At 52.0% G+C, this 18,544-nt stretch overlaps 1 protein-coding gene across 1 annotated transcript in view; it reads right to left on the bottom strand.

Annotated features, from left to right (window-relative positions):
* ABHD2 (abhydrolase domain containing 2, acylglycerol lipase) overlaps positions 1-18,544 on the bottom strand; it is a gene marked incomplete at its 5' end in the record, with an annotated part of 46,108 nt that overhangs the window by 10,812 nt on the left and 16,752 nt on the right. Inside the window, 2 exons of the mRNA XM_084253572.1 lie at positions 9,799-9,966; positions 11,628-11,803. Coding sequence (XP_084109698.1) covers positions 9,799-9,966; positions 11,628-11,803 — 344 coding nt within the window. The remainder of the gene's footprint in view (positions 1-9,798; positions 9,967-11,627; positions 11,804-18,544) is intronic.

Genomic DNA, 18,544 nt, shown 5'->3' with positions numbered 1-18,544 from the left:
GAGAGGGCTAGCAGCCCCGAGGGTGAAACCCCGCATCCTCCCAAGCATCAACCCTAAGCCCTGGGGGAGCCTCATTGGATCTAGTGGAGACAGTGAGGGACGTGGGCAAGAGGCTCACCATGGACAGACCAGCATGAGGAGAGGAAGGATCTAGAATGGAATACAAGGGCCTCCTGGGCGCCCCACCCCCCCAGAAGCTGAAGATCGGGACCAGGCCCAGGAATCTGCATTAAACTTTTTTTTTTGACAGGCAATTTACACATGTGGCACCAAATCCACACAAGGTAATGACGTGGTAAACGGTAACTTCCTGCATTCTCTTGTGAGACCAGTGGTGGCAGACATACTGTTCAGTATCTTTTGTTTCGACGACGTGTCCTGCAAACCAAGGTACCCTCTTTTCAGAGAGCGCCCAGGCGATGAATTTACATGCATGTCCACCCTTGTGCCGTCACCCAGCTCAAGATGTGAAACAATCCTGACACCCCTGCCTCTTCCTGAAAACATCCCTCACTGTGACAGGGATGGACACCCGGGCAAAGGATGCTGAGACCAAGGGGGAGATTGGGGTTCGGGAGGGGAGTCTGGGCAAACCCTGAGAAGGAAGCGAGCTGTGATCCCCACTTTTCTCCCTCCTGAGCGGGCCAGGATGCAGGCCTCCCACCAGGGCTGGTGCAGAGAGGGTGGGGCTGGGGGCTCCAGAGGAGGTAGGCTGGTCCCCCTTGGGCTCCTCCCATTGGAATTTGAAGGCAGATTGTTGTCCTCACCCGGCACCTCATCCAAGCGTGTCTTTTCACAGAGGTAGCAACAGAAGGACAGGGCAGCTCCGGGGAGCACTGGGTCTAGAAGGGGGGCTGTGCTGGAGGAAGGAGGGCTTCACACACCCTCAGCTGCCCTCACAGCTGCACAGCCACTCCACAAAGGAAACATTTAGAAATCCTGAGCTGTCTGTTCACCTCCCACAGACCAGAGGAGAGAGGGGGCCCTGGGGGCAGACTGCAGGGCCCACCCTCAGGGGTCTCAGATGCTCCCACCATTCCTCCAAGTTCTAGTTTTGTAAGAAAAAAGCCCTGAGGTGGGTAGCTCAACAATGGGGGTGCACTTGACACAGCTGAACGTACACTCAGCACTTGAAGCGGCCAATCTAGATTTCTAGATTTTTCTCTAACGCAGCAGTAGCGTTCATCAATCTGAGTACAATTTAGAGTCACCTGGTGTCTGGGCCTGCCCCAGCATCACTAAGCTGGTGCCTGGGGTGGGAGCGGCCGGGTGCTCTCTCACAGGCATGCGCATGACTGCAGTGTGCTTGCCGGGGCTGGCACCCCCAGTGAGGAACAGGGCCTTCCATCCACCAGGTTAAGAAAGCCTCATCCAGGCCCCCCGGCTTCAAGATTCCTTCCCTGTCCAGTGCAGTAAGCAACCTTCACACGTGGGGGTGCTGTGCTCACTTCTGGAAGCTTCTGAAGACAGCCACTTCCCGAAGATGTCCTCAAAGCCAGGTTTCTTCCCCATGCAGGCAGTGCTTCCGCCATGTCCATCAAACACAGAACCCAGCAGCCCTCAGAGCCTGCACACAGCGAGCCCTGCTGGGCGCTCCCGTGAGGCCGAGCTTGGCTGCACCAGCTTGCTGTCCAAGGTCCTCAGACGTGATCTTGGCCCAGCAGCACCAGCACTGCTGGGGGTGTGTTCAGAATGCGGGGTCTGGAGTCCCACCCCACCTCTGGAATTTCTTGATTTGGGAGGAGAGGTGGGGAGCCAGAATGTGCCTCTCTAACAGATTCCATGAGGTGCTGTTTCTGCTGGTCCAGGGCCCCCTGAGACCAATGTCCAGGGGAGACCAGTGTCCTCACTGTCAGGAGGGGTGGCTGGCACCCATTTTCTGTTTCCTTCTTGAAAAGATGCTTCACGTCACTCACAGTCACAAACATGCAACTTACAGGCACCAAGAAACTGTCTTCACCGCCCATGTTAGAGTCCACAGTGGGCAGGACCCTGAGCCTGCCCACCCCAATGCCCTGCGGGGCAGCCTTCAGAGCCACATGCTCACACCTATCAATGTTTTTGAAAAACACATCCCTTTGGTTCAGAAATTCTACTTTGGGGACTTCCCACCACCGATGTGTGCAGACACGCGTGCAAGTGAAGGGTGCCCCCGGCCTAGCCAGTGCAGAGCAGAGCAGAGGACCAGCCATCCACATGCCCAAGGAGAGAGGGCGTCACACTAGGCTCCAGACGCTCCATGCGCTCCCTGTGCCTGTGTCCAGGCGGCCTCTCTCTCTCTCTCCTTTTTCTTTTTTCCTTAATAAACTTGCCGAGTGCAAGGACAAGAAGACAAAACCAGTGCTGACAAAGAGCGGGCGGAGTTCCACCTGCTGTCGTGCAGTGGCGTGGAGTGACCAGCTCCATCCCCTGAGGGGCAGAGCCCGGGTGGGGGCCTCTCCTGAGCACCTGGCCTTGGAGGGAGTGTGTGTCACACACGCCTGATGGAAAACTTGCCGCCACACTAGTGGATGTCGATGTTTGGGGAGGGGCTCAGGGTCGGGGGAGATGGAACTTTACTCATTGGACGTAGACTTTTCCGCATTTGAATGTTTTTTACCATCTCTACACATGACATTTTCAGCACAGACCCAGCCAGTTAGGAAAGAATAATTAAAAAAAAAAAAAAAAGCACACCCCTCAGACCCGTGCTGGAGAAGCCAGCTGACCCCAGGGTGGACCGGGGCTCATGCTGGGGACTTTTGGGGGCTGCTGAAGAAAAGCTCCCGGGGACTTCTCTTAAACTGTTTCTACTACCTTCACTCTGCTCCCATTTTCTCAGGGTCCTGCCCACTGGGCTTTGTTCTAACACTGAGTGAGTGTCTGCTTGGCGGCGACTCCATACAGCAGACGCTCTTGGTCTGGTCCTCTGCTGTGTGGGCCCAGTGCTCAGCGTGCACTGGGGACCTACAGGCCCTCACTAGGCGCTCCGGCGGGGAGGAAGCGGATCTACGGGGATGACGTGACTTGCCCAGACCTCACACAGTGAGTGGGTGTGCAGGGCTCTGGACTGCCTCTAGCCCCAGAGTCCAAGTCCCTTCAGAGGCACACCGCGGCGCTGCAGGAGGTGAGAGTGGTCACAGCCTCGCCTTCCGTCCCTGGGCCCATCTGGACTCAGGGCTGATGAGTGGCGTTGGAGCAGATGTCGGGGAGTCTGGGGAGGTGAGGACCGAGCTGCCACATCGCTGAGTGGAGCAATGTGGGAGCCTTGGTTTCCTTGAATGCAAACACATCCCATCTGGGTAAGGGGCTGGCCCTGCCTGATGCCAGATAAGCTGTGGGTGCTTCGGGAAAGGCGGCCATCTCTGGGGCAAGGTGAACATAAGGACCGGTGCTGGCTCCAGGAGCAGACTTGGGCAGCCACTGGGCCCTTCTGAGGTCAGCCTGCTGTCGGTCAGCAAACAGCCTTGGGGTCTGCCTCCCCCAACCCCCAGTCAGGCGTGACAATTTTTTTTTTTAATATGAGGGCAATTTTAATGAGGTTCTAGGTATTTAAATCCTCCTGGGATTAACACCACTAATGAGATCTAGGCACCTAATCTTGCTGCATCTTTTTAAAGACAAGATGAAACACGAGACATTGGCCCGGCCTGAGCGCTAAGGGCACTGCAGAGCCAGCTTGGAGAGGCCAGGCCTGCCCCCTCCGCCCCTCTGCCCTGCAGACAGCTATGACCACGACTGCCTCAGCACTGTGGCAGGTGGTCCTTGGCCCTCGGAACTTCGTCCTTCAGTGACCGGCACGTGGTTCAGTGATGGCCATGAGGGCTTCTTCCTCATCCAGTCCTAACCAAACGCCAGTGAGCGGAATGACCTTATTGGAAGGCCAGCTGTGTTTCAAAGGCCATTTTCCCCAAGGTGCTGCCATGACTAAGCCCTCAAATGCAGGGCTCTGGCATTCCTGGGGACGCACACTGAGTCATGGGTGCAGCCTGCAGCCAGCCGGGGCCCGGGCCCCGGCTGTGGGTGGGACCCTGGTGGGTGGGAAGGGCTCGAATCAGGCAGAACCAGCACAGGCACGTGGTCCCACTCAGCACCAAGCGCAGGGGTGGGAGAGAAGCACCTGGAGATCTTTCCCACTGACATTAATTCCAGAGGCTGATCTGGCCTGGCGAATGTGAGCTCAGGGGTTGGCACCCATAGCCCCAGCCCCTCTCATGTTGGTGACAGAGGCACGTGAGTCACTTCTGAGCTGTGGGAGGCTGTTGCATGGTGAGTCACTCGGGAAGAAAGGGCTGAAGGGACAGCCGGAGCCCCTGTGGGCGTGGTGTTGGCCGGCCTTGGCCTCATCCGGGAACAGCTGCTCCCCAGCTGCCTAGCACACCTACGGGAGCAGGCCCTCTTCCGGCTGAAGGCTGAACATTCAGTCCCTCTGCCCCCCAGCTCCCCTCGGCTTCTGCTGTCCCAGTGCTGCTGCCTCTCAGCAGAGGGTCCATGGAAGTGTCTGCACCCGACACCGACGCCTGCAGGTCCACACCTTGCTTCCACATTCCCCCCCACCCCTCGCTGTGACCTCCTGCCCATAATCGTCACACCCTGGACACAGGGACCACACGACCCAGGGGCGTCCGCCTGGCAGCACGAGCACAATAAAATAGGAGTCTGTATCAATTCAAAAGGTGGATGCGAGATGCCTGCAGAAACCCTGAGAGTATCTTCAGACAGAGCAGACACGAAAACAAGTTCCTTAAAACAAGTCACTGTCCACAGCTCCTCAGTGAGAGGTCTGGGGCCACGGGGGTCCCACAGTGCCCGAGGTGGGGTGCCCGAGTGAGCCCTGGGTCTGTTACTCTGACACAGTCACAGCGGGCTACCTCACTTACAAAGCGGACCCAGCTGGTCCTCAGGCCCAGGCTACTAAGACCGAACTGTGGCTCTCTAAGGAGGCAGATTTCTAGTCTTGCAGTGAGTTTCAAGTGTTAGTGCAAAAAACAAACAAAAATCCATATTAATCTCAGTTGGAAGCTCAGGAGTGCCTCCCCAGGCAGCAGAAGCAGAGTGGGGATTTGGGGACCTCCCCTTAGCTTGGCCTCTGCCACCAGAAAGTCAAGTGCCTGAAAATAAGGGAAGGCCCCTGCTGTTTAAGCTCATGGAAAAAGGCCACTTAAATCCTTGAGACCGTTTCCGATGCCCACGTGGGCCAACGTGGTGTTTGGCCAGAGGTGGGGACATCCTTCTTGGCCGCTCATGGTCCCGAGGGGCTCAGTCACCTCCAGGGGCCAGGCCAGGTTGCTATTCCTGCCCCTCTCACCCGACACAGATGGAAGAGCCCCGTGCCACTGGCCGCCAGCTTTCTGATGGCAAAGCCGAATCGGAGGCCAGCCTGGCCACGCGGGTACTTCTGGCTCTCAGTTCATCCCCTTGGCGGGTAGACTCAACCCAGCAATGCTTGCTCTGCAGAGAACCCCACTGAGCGCTGGGACCAGGCAGTTGGCCAGGCAGAAAGGGGAACAGGACGTGTGCCCTGAGTTTATGGGCCTCCTACAGCAGCCATAATGGAAATGCTCATATTCCAAACATTACCTGGTTAGAAAATCAATTCTGCCTAAGAAGAGAGAGCCAACCAGGGTGATGCTGCAGAGCCCTCTGAACCGCCAGGCTCCCACAGGAGCACACGTCAGAGACCCTCCAGGGTGCCTGCCTCTCCCTCAGGCCAGGTGTGTCCACCATCTGAGCCACACCTCAGGGCTGTTCCTGGCCTGGTCCAGACAGAACCCGATTTCAACAAGAAATAGAAAGGACCGATCAGTGGCTTTTGCCAGTCACCCCAATTCCACATTTTGTTTCTGGTCAGATCAGCTAATGTCCCTTAGATTACTCCATCAAGAATGAAAGTCATTGATAGAGAGTTAAAAGACAGCTCACAGAGCAGCTGCGACAATGAAGACAAAAGGCCAGAAGTGACCTCTGAGCCGACTGAACGTGAGGCCTTTCACTGTGCGTCAGAGCCGTGGCCTGGCCCCGTCAGACTGGACTAGAGTCCCGCTGAAGGTTGTGCAGACAGAGAGCTAGCACCACCTTCTTCAAAATAACCTCCGGGGTCTGGCCGTCCCGTAAACAGAGTTGTAATTCAGACCAAGTTCAAAAAAGAAAAGGGAGAGGATGTTATGCTTAACAAGCATAGCTTCTCCAGTAGGTTCTGGGGAAGTTCACGCCTGGTCAACTGTACGAAAGCTGGTGAGAGCAAGGCCGCTCAGCTGTTCAAGGCACCTTTGGCGTTCTCTCCGCCAGGCTGCCTCATAAGAGATGCAAAGAGCGAGAGAGGAATAAAGCCAGAGTCACTGCCATTTACTGGTATTTGTTGAATTCCAGGCCACACATTTTTAGATTAATGTTTGCATCCTCAACAGCCTTTGTGACTGAGGCGTCCAGACCCGACCTGTCTGTGTTGCTTCCTCCTCAACGGCCAGCTGCCCCCCTCGATGGTGAGCTGTCCCCCAGGTGAACTGTCCCCCCCTTGACGGCGAGCTGTCCCCCAGGTGGGCTGTCCCCCAGGGTGAGCTGTTTCTCTCTAGCTGGGGGCCTCCTGGAGGCTGGACGCGCACCGGGGGGCTGTTCCACAAATGGCTGCCGGATGGGAGACGAATGAAGGGCCAGAGCTCAAACCCTCCAGGCCCGTCTCCATGGCCCTGAGAAGCAACTGGATGCTCCTTTTCCCTGAGCCTACGAAGCACCTGACTGGAACGCTCTTGTTACCCCTGGACGCCTTGGCCAGACCAGTCTTCTCCACGGAGAGGCAAGGGGTATGGGCTTTAGGAGCAGACCACCCAGGCTGGAACCTGGGCCTACTTGTCAGCCTTGTGATCTGGGGCAAGTTATTCAGTCTTGTGGGGCCTCAGTTTCCTCATCTGCACATGGGGGGAGGGTGGACTTAATACACCCTATAAAGTTAGGGAAGCGCCTGGCACATGACCAGTGCTGCGTCCATGGCTATTAAGAAAAAGAGTCAAGGGCCTCCCCTGGTGGCGCAGTGCTTGAGCGCTGGGTTGCGAGGCTGCCCACAGCCTCTGCAGCGCCAGTTCGGTCCCCGGCCACTGGCGAGGGTACCACCGAAAAAAAAAAGAGAAAAGAAAGAAAGAAAAAGAGTCAAGCCTGCTACCCAGTACGGGATGAGTCTGGATGCCTGAGACCTCCCTGCTCCTCTAGAATGGATGAGAGCCCCACGAGGAAATGGACCCACCTTTTGGAGGTGGCACTCACGGGTTCTCCTCTGTAAATTTCTCTTTCAAAGGCAGCGCGAGGATGGTGGGTCACGAGAACGCAGTTATCCATTTAGGAAATTCTTGTTCTCACCAATTTCTAATCCCATCAGCAAAGAGGAGTGTTGACGGGGTTTAGAACAATGAGTTTGTTAAGTTGTAATTTTCTCAGAAAGAGATCGGAAGGTGGGGTTCACAGGGCTGCATGTGGACACCGCACCTGTGCTGCCTGGGCCGAGGCCAGGGATCAGAAAGGTCATGTACCCAAAGGGTGTCCCAAAGCATGACAAACTGGAAACTCTAGGAATTCACTTGTCAAGTTCTGATGAAACCAACCGCAACAACAGCAGAAGGAAATACTTCAATTACTTTGAGAAATCTGGGGCTGAGCTGGCCCTACAGAGGCCCCACTCGCCCTTGGGGTGTCCTGGCTTGGATTCAGCCTGCAGCCCAGGTGCCAGGCTCCCAAAATACAGCGGTGCTCGCTGCTCCTCACCCCCAGAAGCTCTCCCTCCCCCCATTAATGGTCCTCCTAGAGACTCCACCCTCCCCTCCTGCCTTCCTTCCCTCCCTCCTTCCTGCCTTCCACAGCATGGCTCCTGGCCTCAGCCTCCCAGGACAGCTGTTTTTGCCAACTGCCGCCTCGCCAGGCCCTCCGTTGGTGCAATGGGCACACATCACACTGCAAGGCAATTATCTATTGATCTGTCTTGGTAATAAATCATCATGTATTGATTATCCCTCTTTATCTTGCCCACGCTGTGTGTGGCTGACCCTTGCCAGCAGGAACGTATCTGCAGTATTGGGGTAAGTGTAAACCGAGCATTTAATAAACAGTTAGGTGGTCAATGACCTGCTGGATTCCTAGTGACCCATGTTTGCAGTCCAAGAATCTGGAGCGGAGGTTAGCAAACTGCTCAAGGTCGCACGGATTGCCAGTGGTGGGCGGGGCTCCCTCTCTATGACCACATCCCCCTGCCGACTTGGTTTGAAGGCCTCCCAATTCCTGCCCCTCCCAACAGCCCCAGGACAGTGCTAAGGGGGTGGGCCTGGACCCATAGACCCAGACTTGCCCTGACATCTGAGGCCACTTTGCTAATTGTTTCTTGGGTGGCTGTGGAGATGAGGGGGCTCTGCCATGTGGCACGCTGCTGGGCCAGGTGAGGTGTCCCTGACGGCCACTGCGGTCAGCTGGTGCTCTCTGGTCTCTGTCTTGGGCCCGAGGGCCAGACTTGTTTCCTCCTCCTTGACTCAGAGGATTTTATAGCCCTTTGTTGTTGCCCTTTTGCTATTCTGCCTGTTTCTGCTGTGGGGTCCAGCCTGCCTCTCTCTACGCCCCATCTGCCTGTGTTACCTGAATATCTGGATCGTTACCCACATCCTCAAGCCACCAACTACAGAGCAGAATAGTCTGTAAAACGGGTGCCTCAGGCGTGGGCTGATGCAGAGGAGGGGGACACAGGGCTCTGGGAGTAGGTGGCCAGCCTCACGATGGGCCACCTTGCGGGAGCACAGTCTGGCCATCTGTGCAAATGTGACTAAAATGTCGACTCGAAATACCGACCCCTGAGAATTTGCCAAAGGAGTCAAAGAGAAGGAGAAAAATTCTACGTGCAAGATATTTATAGCATCATTTATAAAAACAAAATGTTAAACAAGCGAGGTGGTCTCCAAAGAGGAATGGTTAGCAAAATCCTAACAGAGCGAAACCAGTGGTGTCGCTCTGAGAGAAGATGGACTGTGATGACCACGCACCTCTCTGTCAGTGTATAAAGTTGGTAAATCACTGTAGATCATGGACCCTGACTGCACCTAAGTAAGACCACGGATGCACAGATGAAGGCAGCACGGCACGGGAGGAGGAAGAAACAGGAAATAACAGGAAACAACCAATCCAGTTGTTTCTCATTAAAACACATTGTAAATTGTTTGGTCATCGACATCCCAAATGTTTACACCCAGGCAGATGTGTGTTGATTCACGTGTGGATTATGCACATGTATGTGTGCATGTGCGTGCATGCGTGTGTGTGTGTGTGTGTGTATGTGTAACATGAAGAAGAGTTAAGTGAGAATCCAGAGGGAGTGGAGAGAGCAGCCTGAGAGAGCATGGCCCTCTCAGGAAAGGAGAGAAGGCTTTGTCTAAACATGAGATAGGTTCCTGTCCTCAAGGAACTTGACATCCAATGGCTTCATGTGCCAGGACCCCTCCTGCCATCCCCCTGCAGTCCAAGAGCCCTGCGGTGGTGGTGAAGGTGATGAGGTGCTGGGTCCCGGCCCTGCTCTGAGACTTACCCTCAGGGGGCCTGTTGAGACCGACCCCTGGAGCTTTGGTTTCTGCCTCTGGGGAAAAGGCGAGCAGGCTGGGGCGGTGCGGAGCACGGGTAGGTTCCCGGCCTGGCCTCACAGAGGCCGTGCGAGTTGACTGCTGTTACAGTCGCGTGCCCCACCATCTCTCACCAGGGGCCTTAACTTTGGAACTCAGAGCCACTGGTGTTGGTGAGGAGGGGCAGGCACACACGTGAGAACGGAGAGAGGGGCTGCCGCGTCAGCTGCGCACTTACCGTAGGTGAACATGCGCGGGGAGGTGAGCTCGATGTTGGGCAGGGCGCCCAGGTGGTTCAGCACGGCGCAGCGGTAGCCGTTTTTCTGGGCATAGTCGACAAAGGTGCGGATGTACTGCTTCTCACTGTGGTTGGCGATCCCGGGGCAAATGACCATGGTGACGTCATCTGCAGGACCAGAAAGACACCCAGTGTGACTGCGGAGCAGTGAGGGCCGTGGCCACGGCCACTCTGCACTGGTCAAGTGTGGGCGGGACGTAACTGCATCTTCTCCCCCTGAAAGTCTCCCTTTAGCCTCAGCTGTCTAGACCAGGGCTTCCCTAACCACAGATGGTGAAGGGCCAGTTTTTAAAAATTCCCAGCGTGGGCCTCCCTGGTGGCCCAGGGGTTGAGTCTTAGCACCATCACTGCCAAGGCCTGAGTTCGATTCCCTGCCAGGAAACTGACCCACAAGGCACAGCAGACCTCTCCTGTCTCCCCACTGCTCCCCTCAGCAGTGTATTTCAGTAGATCTCCCTGTTCTGCTCCCTACTCTGTCTCTGGTGAATCCTCTTACCCCCCTGCACCTCTGGGCTGTACCCCAGTTCTTGTATGTATAAATAAATAAATAAAATCTTAAAAAAAAATTCCCAATCCATCATGGATAGGCCACTCTTGAAAAATACAATAGGATGGAGCCTCCCCAGTGGCGTAGGGGTTGAGCGCTGGGTTGCGAAGCTGCCCGCAGCCTCTGCGGTGCTGGTTCGATCCCCGGCTGCTCCCCGGCTACTGGAGGAGGGTCCCACAGGGCGCGCAGACCTCTCCTGCCGCCCGCTGCTCCCCTCAGCAGTGTACTTCGGTCCTTCTGCCTGCTCTGCTCCCCACTCTGGCTCTGGTGAATTCTCTCACCCTCCCGCGCTTCTGACTGTACCCAGTGCTTGTATAAATAAATGAATAAATCTTAAAAAAAGAAAAAAGAAAAAAGAAAAGAAGCTTCATTCAATCCTTTAAAAAAATAAAAAAGATATAATTCTCAACTGTTTATTACAGTCAATAAATATAAAGTTACGGTCAAACTGCTCTTCAAGTTTCTGAACACCACTCTTAATTTCTGGATGAAATCCTACGGGAGGAGTGAACAAATGCATGAGTGGAAAAATAAAAAACAGCGTTGGCACAGACCTCTCTGGCCCAGCAGTTTGACTTCCAGGCATTTCTCAGATAGGTGTACACAGGCAAGACAATAGAGGTGCAGTGAAGATTATAGTGGCAAAATACTGACTTATTAAGTCATCATCAATTATTAAATAACTAGCAGTATTTTATTTATATTACTTGATTATATTAATTAATGATCACTGAATTATTGAATTATTGTTGACTTATTAATTATATTATCCCACATCCAAGTGGTGAGATAAGATGTAGCCCTGAAAAGCAATGAGGCATCTTTACACCCTGAGGGGCAAGCTCTCCCAGGGATGTGAGGATGAAGATGTTTATGTTATAAGGGCATCCACTGGCCCAGGTGCCCACGCAGGCCTTCAGGGTCTGGGGGGAGACCCACCCTCCTGAGCAGCCTCCAGTCCCTTTGGAATGATCTGTCACAAGCACAAATTACCTCCTTGAAAGCATGAATATGGATTTTTCTTTACAAGAAAAGAGGTGCTTAGGTTATGAAATCTTAACCTAAATTTTCCTTTCGAGGGTTAAGCTAAAAAAGCTATTTGGAAACTCTTAATATGTATAAAGAACCCGAGGGATGGATTCTTGAACTGCCCAATGAGGAGGTCAGAGCCGGGACGTGGCGCGGACACTGTCCCCAGCTGACCGGCACTCAACCCGCTCACCTCCAACACAGTGCTCCGCCAGGGGCTCGAAGAGGTCGAAGGTGGACGTGGCTCCATCCGACATGGTGATGAACTTGCGTTGCCCGTAGGGGTGGGGCGACCTCACCCTGCCCATCTTCCCATACAAGGCTGTCTGGATGTGGCCACTTTTCCCCCAGATCAACGGTGGAATGTATCTAGAAAGGAAGAAGGAGAGCTCAGTTTCTCCAGGTTCCTTCAAAAGGGCTCAGAAACACCTTTGAGCAAAGCCGTTCAGGTTCTTTCCTGACACAGTCTATAGTCAGGGTGGATTTGAGGACCCCCTCCGGCCCCCACCTGACAGCCACGCCGTGATTTGGCCCTGTTCTCCATTTACTTATTCATCCTTCATCAGATCAGCTTCCTACATCAGATCAGCTTCAGAACTCAGGACGAGCTTGTACAGACAGGATTTCAAACTCGGGGTGTTAAGTAATTCCGTGTGTTATTTCCACGATGTAGAATAAAAGAAATCGAGTAATACATGGTGACACATGCTGCTTGCCAGGGCTCGGGCCTCCTGGGAGTGGATGTGCACAGAATAGCCAGCGCTGCGCCCAGGCTCCTGTGTGCACCTTCCTGTGCTTCTTCAGGACAGGCTGCCAAGCAGGTATTCCGGGAAGCAAACCCGTGGCTCTCTGGCACCCTGGGGAGGGCTGCAAACCCTTCTAAGAACCTGTAAGTGCCTTGTGTGTACGTGTTCTCTCTCTCTGTGTGTGTGTGCGTGTGTGTGTGTGTGCGTGTATGTGTTCTCTGTGTGTGTGTGTGTGTGTGTGATGCATGGTGCGGAGGAGGGAGGTGCCTGACACGCCGGGGAGGATGTGCCGGAAGGGCAGAGCAATGTAAATATTTGCTGGATTAATGAAGGACAGAGGCTTGTTTGCCAAAGCCAGGCATGAGGTCGCCCTAACAACTACCCCTTGTGAACTCACAAATGACTCTGGTCCTTGGTAGGAAATGCGACACCCACAAAGCAGGTAATTACTGGGACTCAGCGGGCTCCAAGGCCCCATGAAGAGCTGGTTCCTCCACAGCCAGGGCAGGGTGAGCCCTTCCCGACGCTGCTGCTGAGCTTCCTTCCGTGACTCTGGGCCAAGCCTGAGCTGACAGGGCCCTTGTTCTCTCGAAACCAGAGTCAAAGTTCAGATGTTAGGGACACCGTCACCCCATATTAGCTCACGGGGTTTGCTTAACCTATCTGCCGATCACTCCCATCTTTATATCAGACGAGGCGATCCAAGGAGCCCTTCTTAGAGGAAACCAGCTCCTTAGTAGCTCGCAGGCCTACACAAATTCAAGGGAACGGAAGCTATCGCCTGAAGCAAGCTGGTTCCCACACGAGCTTCCTCCTGGGGGCAGGCGGGTATTTTAGGACCTAAGAACATGGAGCCACTTGCGAGCCCAGCACCCCAGGTGCAGAGACATGGTGTCTGGAAACGATCGAAGGGACAAGTGACAAGGGAGGGGCTTATAAACAGGCCAGCTGGACACCCGCGCTCCGCACAAGGTGTAGATCTGGAATTGAGGAAGGATTTCAGGCTACCAAGTTGGACCCCAAATTGTGTGTGGAAGAACCCTGATCCCCACTGCTTTTGGAGGAAAGTTGGAAGAAAATTCTATTTAGCGTATAAATTAAAAATAGGAATGTGCTGAGGTTAAAACTGTCAGTGGGGGGAAGGGGTGGGGGGGTTGACACTTCATATCGGATCTTCTGATCTTGTTCAGAACGCAATGTAGTCTTAGAGAACGTGACAAAAGAATAAAATTACACTCCTTTGGATTTATTCACAGATTTCCCACACGACAATGACACGTATTCATCCTGAGATCATGTTCTCAGTTCAAGGGCTTGTCAAATCCTCTGAATCTTAGCAACAGCCCCTCTAAGAAGCCCCCACCCCCAGCTTCTCATCTGCTCCCCACCTACTCCGGCACCCGCCTGCCATGGCCGCACCCCCTGCAGGGGCCTGGCTGGTTTTGGACCCACCACACCCTGGTGCCTGCTTCCTTCATTCTGCCTCAGTGCCCGCAAACCTGCCCCTCCAGCCTGGCTCCAGCCAAACAGGCACGCCCATACTAGGCTACTTTTATCCCAAGAGCCTTTCCTCCGCCTGGCACCACCTCTCCTTTCCTTTCACAGCCGGTGCTTCTCCAGACCAGCTCTTTCCTGTCCAACAAGACTAGCTCCCAGTCAAGCTGCTGGAGGGGCTGCCCTTTCTCTGTGCTCCCCGCCTCCCGGGGCACCCCAGGCTAGCACTGCACACTCAGGGGACTCCACTCACCTCACCCCCCCTTTTCAAGCACACCCCCCCACCACCATGGAGCCAGGTTCCCTCGCTCGAGGGTCTCCCTGGGCACAGGCCACGCTGACTGGGAGGACTCAGTGAAGGAGCAGAGCACTGGCCTCTGGGCAAGCCCGGGAGATGGGGCGCGCATGACAGTGATGGCCCTGATGGAGGGCCCGACTAGCACAGTCGTATCTGGCTGCCTTTCTCTTTCCTGGCTCTCAGAGCCTTTTCAGACTGGGCTGCGAGGGCATTCTCAAGGCGTGTGCATGCGTGAGCCAGCAGAGCCTCAGTCCCCAGGGCTCCCTCAGTTGGGTGGATGGTCAGTTATGCTCCGGAGAAGTTTTTTGCCAGGGGCGTCTGAACCTTCTAGAACCACCAAATGACCTCCCCAAAGACACACTAATTTGCATTCCCACCAGTAATACCTGGAGTCCCCGCCTTCCTCACCCTTATCAGTCAGGCATTGTCTTCTACATTTTGGTCCGCTAGATGGGCACAAAATGGGTCTTTCATCTTAAGATTGATTCAATCTGCGGCACAAACAGGTCCTGAGTTTGCATTTCCCTGATTTATATGTTCAGTATTTGTCATTTGTATTCTCTGCTGCGAAGTGTCTGTTCATATCCTTTGTTTTTCCATATTTTTGTCTTTTACCTGCTGATCCGTAGCTACTGTCATTGTATACGTGGCAAAGGTTTTCTCCCAGCCTACTGTATATTATAGTTTTATCTTATATGGCTTTTGTATTTTGTGATTGGGTGTTTTCCCCATTAAAGCCTTTGTGTTTTGTCTTTTGTTTTAAAAAGAGTCATTCTAACACTTCATTATAAGTATAATCCCCATTGTTTCCTTCCACTACTCCTATTGCTTTAAAAATGTATTCCCCTTAGGGCCTCCTCTGGTGGTGCAGTGGTTGAGCACTGGGCTGCCACGCTGCCCGCAGCCTCTGCAGCACCGGTTCGATCCCCGGCCACCAGCGATGATCCCACATGGCGTGACAGACCTCCCCTACCGCACCCGCTGCTCCCCTCAGCAGTGTATTTCATCAGTCTGCCTGTTCTGCTCCCTGCTCTGGCTCTGGTGAATCCTCTCACCCTCCCGCGCTTCTGACTGTACCCAGTGCTTGTATAAATAAATAAATAAATCTTAAAAAAAATGTATCCCCCTTAAATCCACTTGCCATTGTAAGTGGTTCAAAGCAAAGACTGGCTCGTTTCCCCTAAGACTTTGCTCCTTGCTCTTGCACCCATGACGGTCTACCCTCTCCCAGCTGATCGCAGCTGTCACTGTTAATGTACAACAAGTTCCCCATCAAATATTTAGTTTTTCTATATTGTTATTCTGGTTTCTTGATATATTGGCACACAAAACTTGTATATTACTTTGGGGACCCGGGGACATCTTTTTAATATTGATTCGTCCCATTCAAATCGCATGACAATCTGCCATTATGTATGTCCGACAGTGAAACTTTATACTTGCTTCATACATCATAGAAAGCTCACTTTTTACTATGCTAATTTGCATGCATTTTTACATTTCTTTCTTTTTCTTTTTTTTTTTTTTTTTGCAGCTATTCTTAGAGTTGAAGCTCTCGGGTGTGACTTACTCCCAGCTCCCTGAGAGCAGAGGCCCTGTCTTCCTCTTTTACTGACCCATGTCGTTCTTCATCCAGTGCTGTGCTGTGACCAGTGGCTAGTAAATGTCTGTTATTTTTTTAAATTTTTTTTTAAAGATTGCTTTATTTATGCATGCAAGAGCTGGGGTACAGGCCAGAGGTGGGGGCCTAAGAGGATTCACCAGAGACAGAGTGGGGAACAGAACAGGCAGACTTGATGAAACACACTGCTGAGGGGAGCAGTGGGCGAGTCAGGAGAGGTCTGCTGCGCCATGTAGGTAGCTCCCTGGCTGGGGATCGAACTCATACTGCAGAGGCTGCGGATTGCTTCATAGTGTGGTGTTTAACCCTTGTGCCACCAGGGAGGCCCTAAATGTCTGTTATTAAGAAAGGAGCTAGACCACAACAAAATGTAGAGGCTGTCCTGTCCTTATCCTCCGAACCTATTTATCATCAACGTCTGGCTCCACTAACAGAATTGGCCAGTGGGAAAGCCTGCAAGGGAAAATGGGCCTCCCTCCCTCCCTTCACACACACACACACACACACACACACACACACACACACACACACACACAGCCGACGGGCAGATGGAGTTCACATCAAGGACAGATGGTTGCCGAGCTGTTTATAAGTTAGAAAAAAAGTTGACATTGCTCATCTTTGCCCTAAGTCTGTGGGTGACCAATTCCTCTTAGAGGACCCAGGTCCCTTGGCCGTGGATCAAACTACTTTAGAGCTATTGATCCCAGATGGGCTGTTATACCTTTTAGTCTCTCCAGTACATCTCTACCAGCCAGGGGAGAGGGGAGATACTCGGGGTGTGCTGTCTGAGACTGAGCTCCTTCTAGCAAATGCACCAGACAGGATGCTATGGTTAAAGTGACGGAACCCAATTTCAGCTCATCTAAGGGGATGTAGGAGGCAGGCTGAGTGCTCGCCCACTGGACAAGGGGGCGGTGAACGAGGCTCAGAGAGGGCAGGATACTGGAAAAACCAGGGGTCTGCTGCAGGGGTATGCTCATTACAGTTAGCACCTTGCCCCTCCCCCAGTATTCCACGTCAGGAGAGGGGCTTCTGGAAGAAGGGAATTTCAGAGTGGGTGGGCAGGGCCCCCTGATTTACCACCTGCATGCAAGGGGAGACAAGCACCTCCCCAAAGCAAACCTGTGTGACCCTGGAGAGGAAGAATGCATGCTGGGTGGTCCCTGACAAGCTTGGGGCTGGACTTGCCTTCGGTTTAAAACACATCTTCAGTGTCATGGAACCCCAAAGCCCCCATCAAATCATCAAATTCCTATCTAGTTCCTCCAAAGGCCTCTTTCTTTCTGTCTCTGTTTCCAACTCAGCATTTCACATACTTTTCAAATGCATTTGGGTATTTAGTTGAGCTTGAATTCATTTATTCATTCATTGATAATTACCTATTTACTTTGAAGAATCTGCTTCACCTATAAAAGAACAGGCTAACTACTTGCTCAAGTATTTTTTCTCATACAACCATTTTCCAAAAGTGAATTTTATCTCACAAAAGAATCTGTGATGTTTTCTTCAAAGGAGAAATCTAGGAAGTTAGAGTTTTTATGAGTTTTGGTCAATAATCTCTACTAGTCTTAAAACAATATATTTTGTGAAACCTACCACTTTGCCACCACCGTATTTTTAAAGCTAAATTCACATAGTGTGATATTAAAGGATTTAATTCAGTGGCAGTTAGGATTTAATTCCAATTTAATTCCAATTTAATGCCAATATTAGTGGCATTCACAATATTGTGTAAACATCACCTCTATCTAGTTCCAGAGCATTTCCTCTCTCCAAAGTGAAAGTCTGTGGGGGCTGAGCAAATACCCTACCTTATCCCCTCCCTCATAGCCCCTGACAACCACCAAGCTGCTTTCCAATCTCTATAGATTGATATATTCTAGATATTTCACATAAATGGAATCAGACAATATGTGACTTTGTCTCGTTTTCAAAGTTAATCCTATGTTAGAACGTGTATCAGTATATCGTCCCTTTTTATGGCAGAATAATATTCCATCGTATGGGTGTGTCACATTTCGTTTATCCATTTATCTCACAGTGGACACATTTAGGCTGTTTTCACCTTCAGCTACTGTAATATTTAGGTAGTACCAGCTTTTGCTTGTTGCCTGTTTCAGTTCTGTTGGAGTGGCATTTCTGGGATGTGGCAATTCTATGCATGGCTATTTGAAGAATAACCTCCAAACTGTTTTCCACAGCAGCTTCAGGATTTCATATCCCACCAGCAGTGTATACAAGGATTCCAATGTTGCCACATCCTCACCAACACTTGTTTTCCATTGAGAAAACATTTGTCACAGCCTCCCTCGTGGGTCCTGTGGTTCCTACTTGCATGTCTCTAGAGATTCGTAACCCTGAACATCTCTACTATCTGACTCTAGGCTATTTTCTTTTGTTCTCTCCCCATTTCCACCTCTATCTCTATATTAATCATTATTTTTTAATGAACGAGTTGATACAAACAGTCTCCATCTCTTGTACATTTCACAATGGCTATTTACTCTAGAAAGAATAGAATCAGAGTAAAGTCGCTAACAGTTAAAAGTACAAGTGATAGAATTTAGTACTGTCAAAAAATGGACAAGAAATTCAATTTTCATAAAAGCACTCAGACTTCAAAATTTAGGCTGGAGCATCGGGCTTGGCAGACACAATAGCTGCAAGAAAATTTGCTGCAGAAGACCTGGTCAGTACCATGCAATATGGAGAAAGTGACTCCAGCCCTGTAGCAAAGTTTAAATGGAAAACAAACCTGATGAAGGTGGAATTTAACTGTATTATATCAAAGAATTTATCATGGAATCAAATGGGCTCAGTAGAATATGTTCTAATAGATATTTTCCCAAGGAAAACGAATGAAACTATCTGCATCTAAAACACTGATGAGGGCCTCCTGGTGGCGCAAGGGGTTGAGATGCAACCTATGAAGCTGTCTGCAGCCACTG

The sequence above is a fragment of the Talpa europaea genome (assembly GCF_964194135.1).
Source record: "Talpa europaea genome assembly, chromosome: 14".
Lineage (NCBI taxonomy): Eukaryota > Metazoa > Chordata > Mammalia > Eulipotyphla > Talpidae > Talpa > Talpa europaea.
This window is presented reverse-complemented; position numbering and strand designations above follow the sequence as displayed.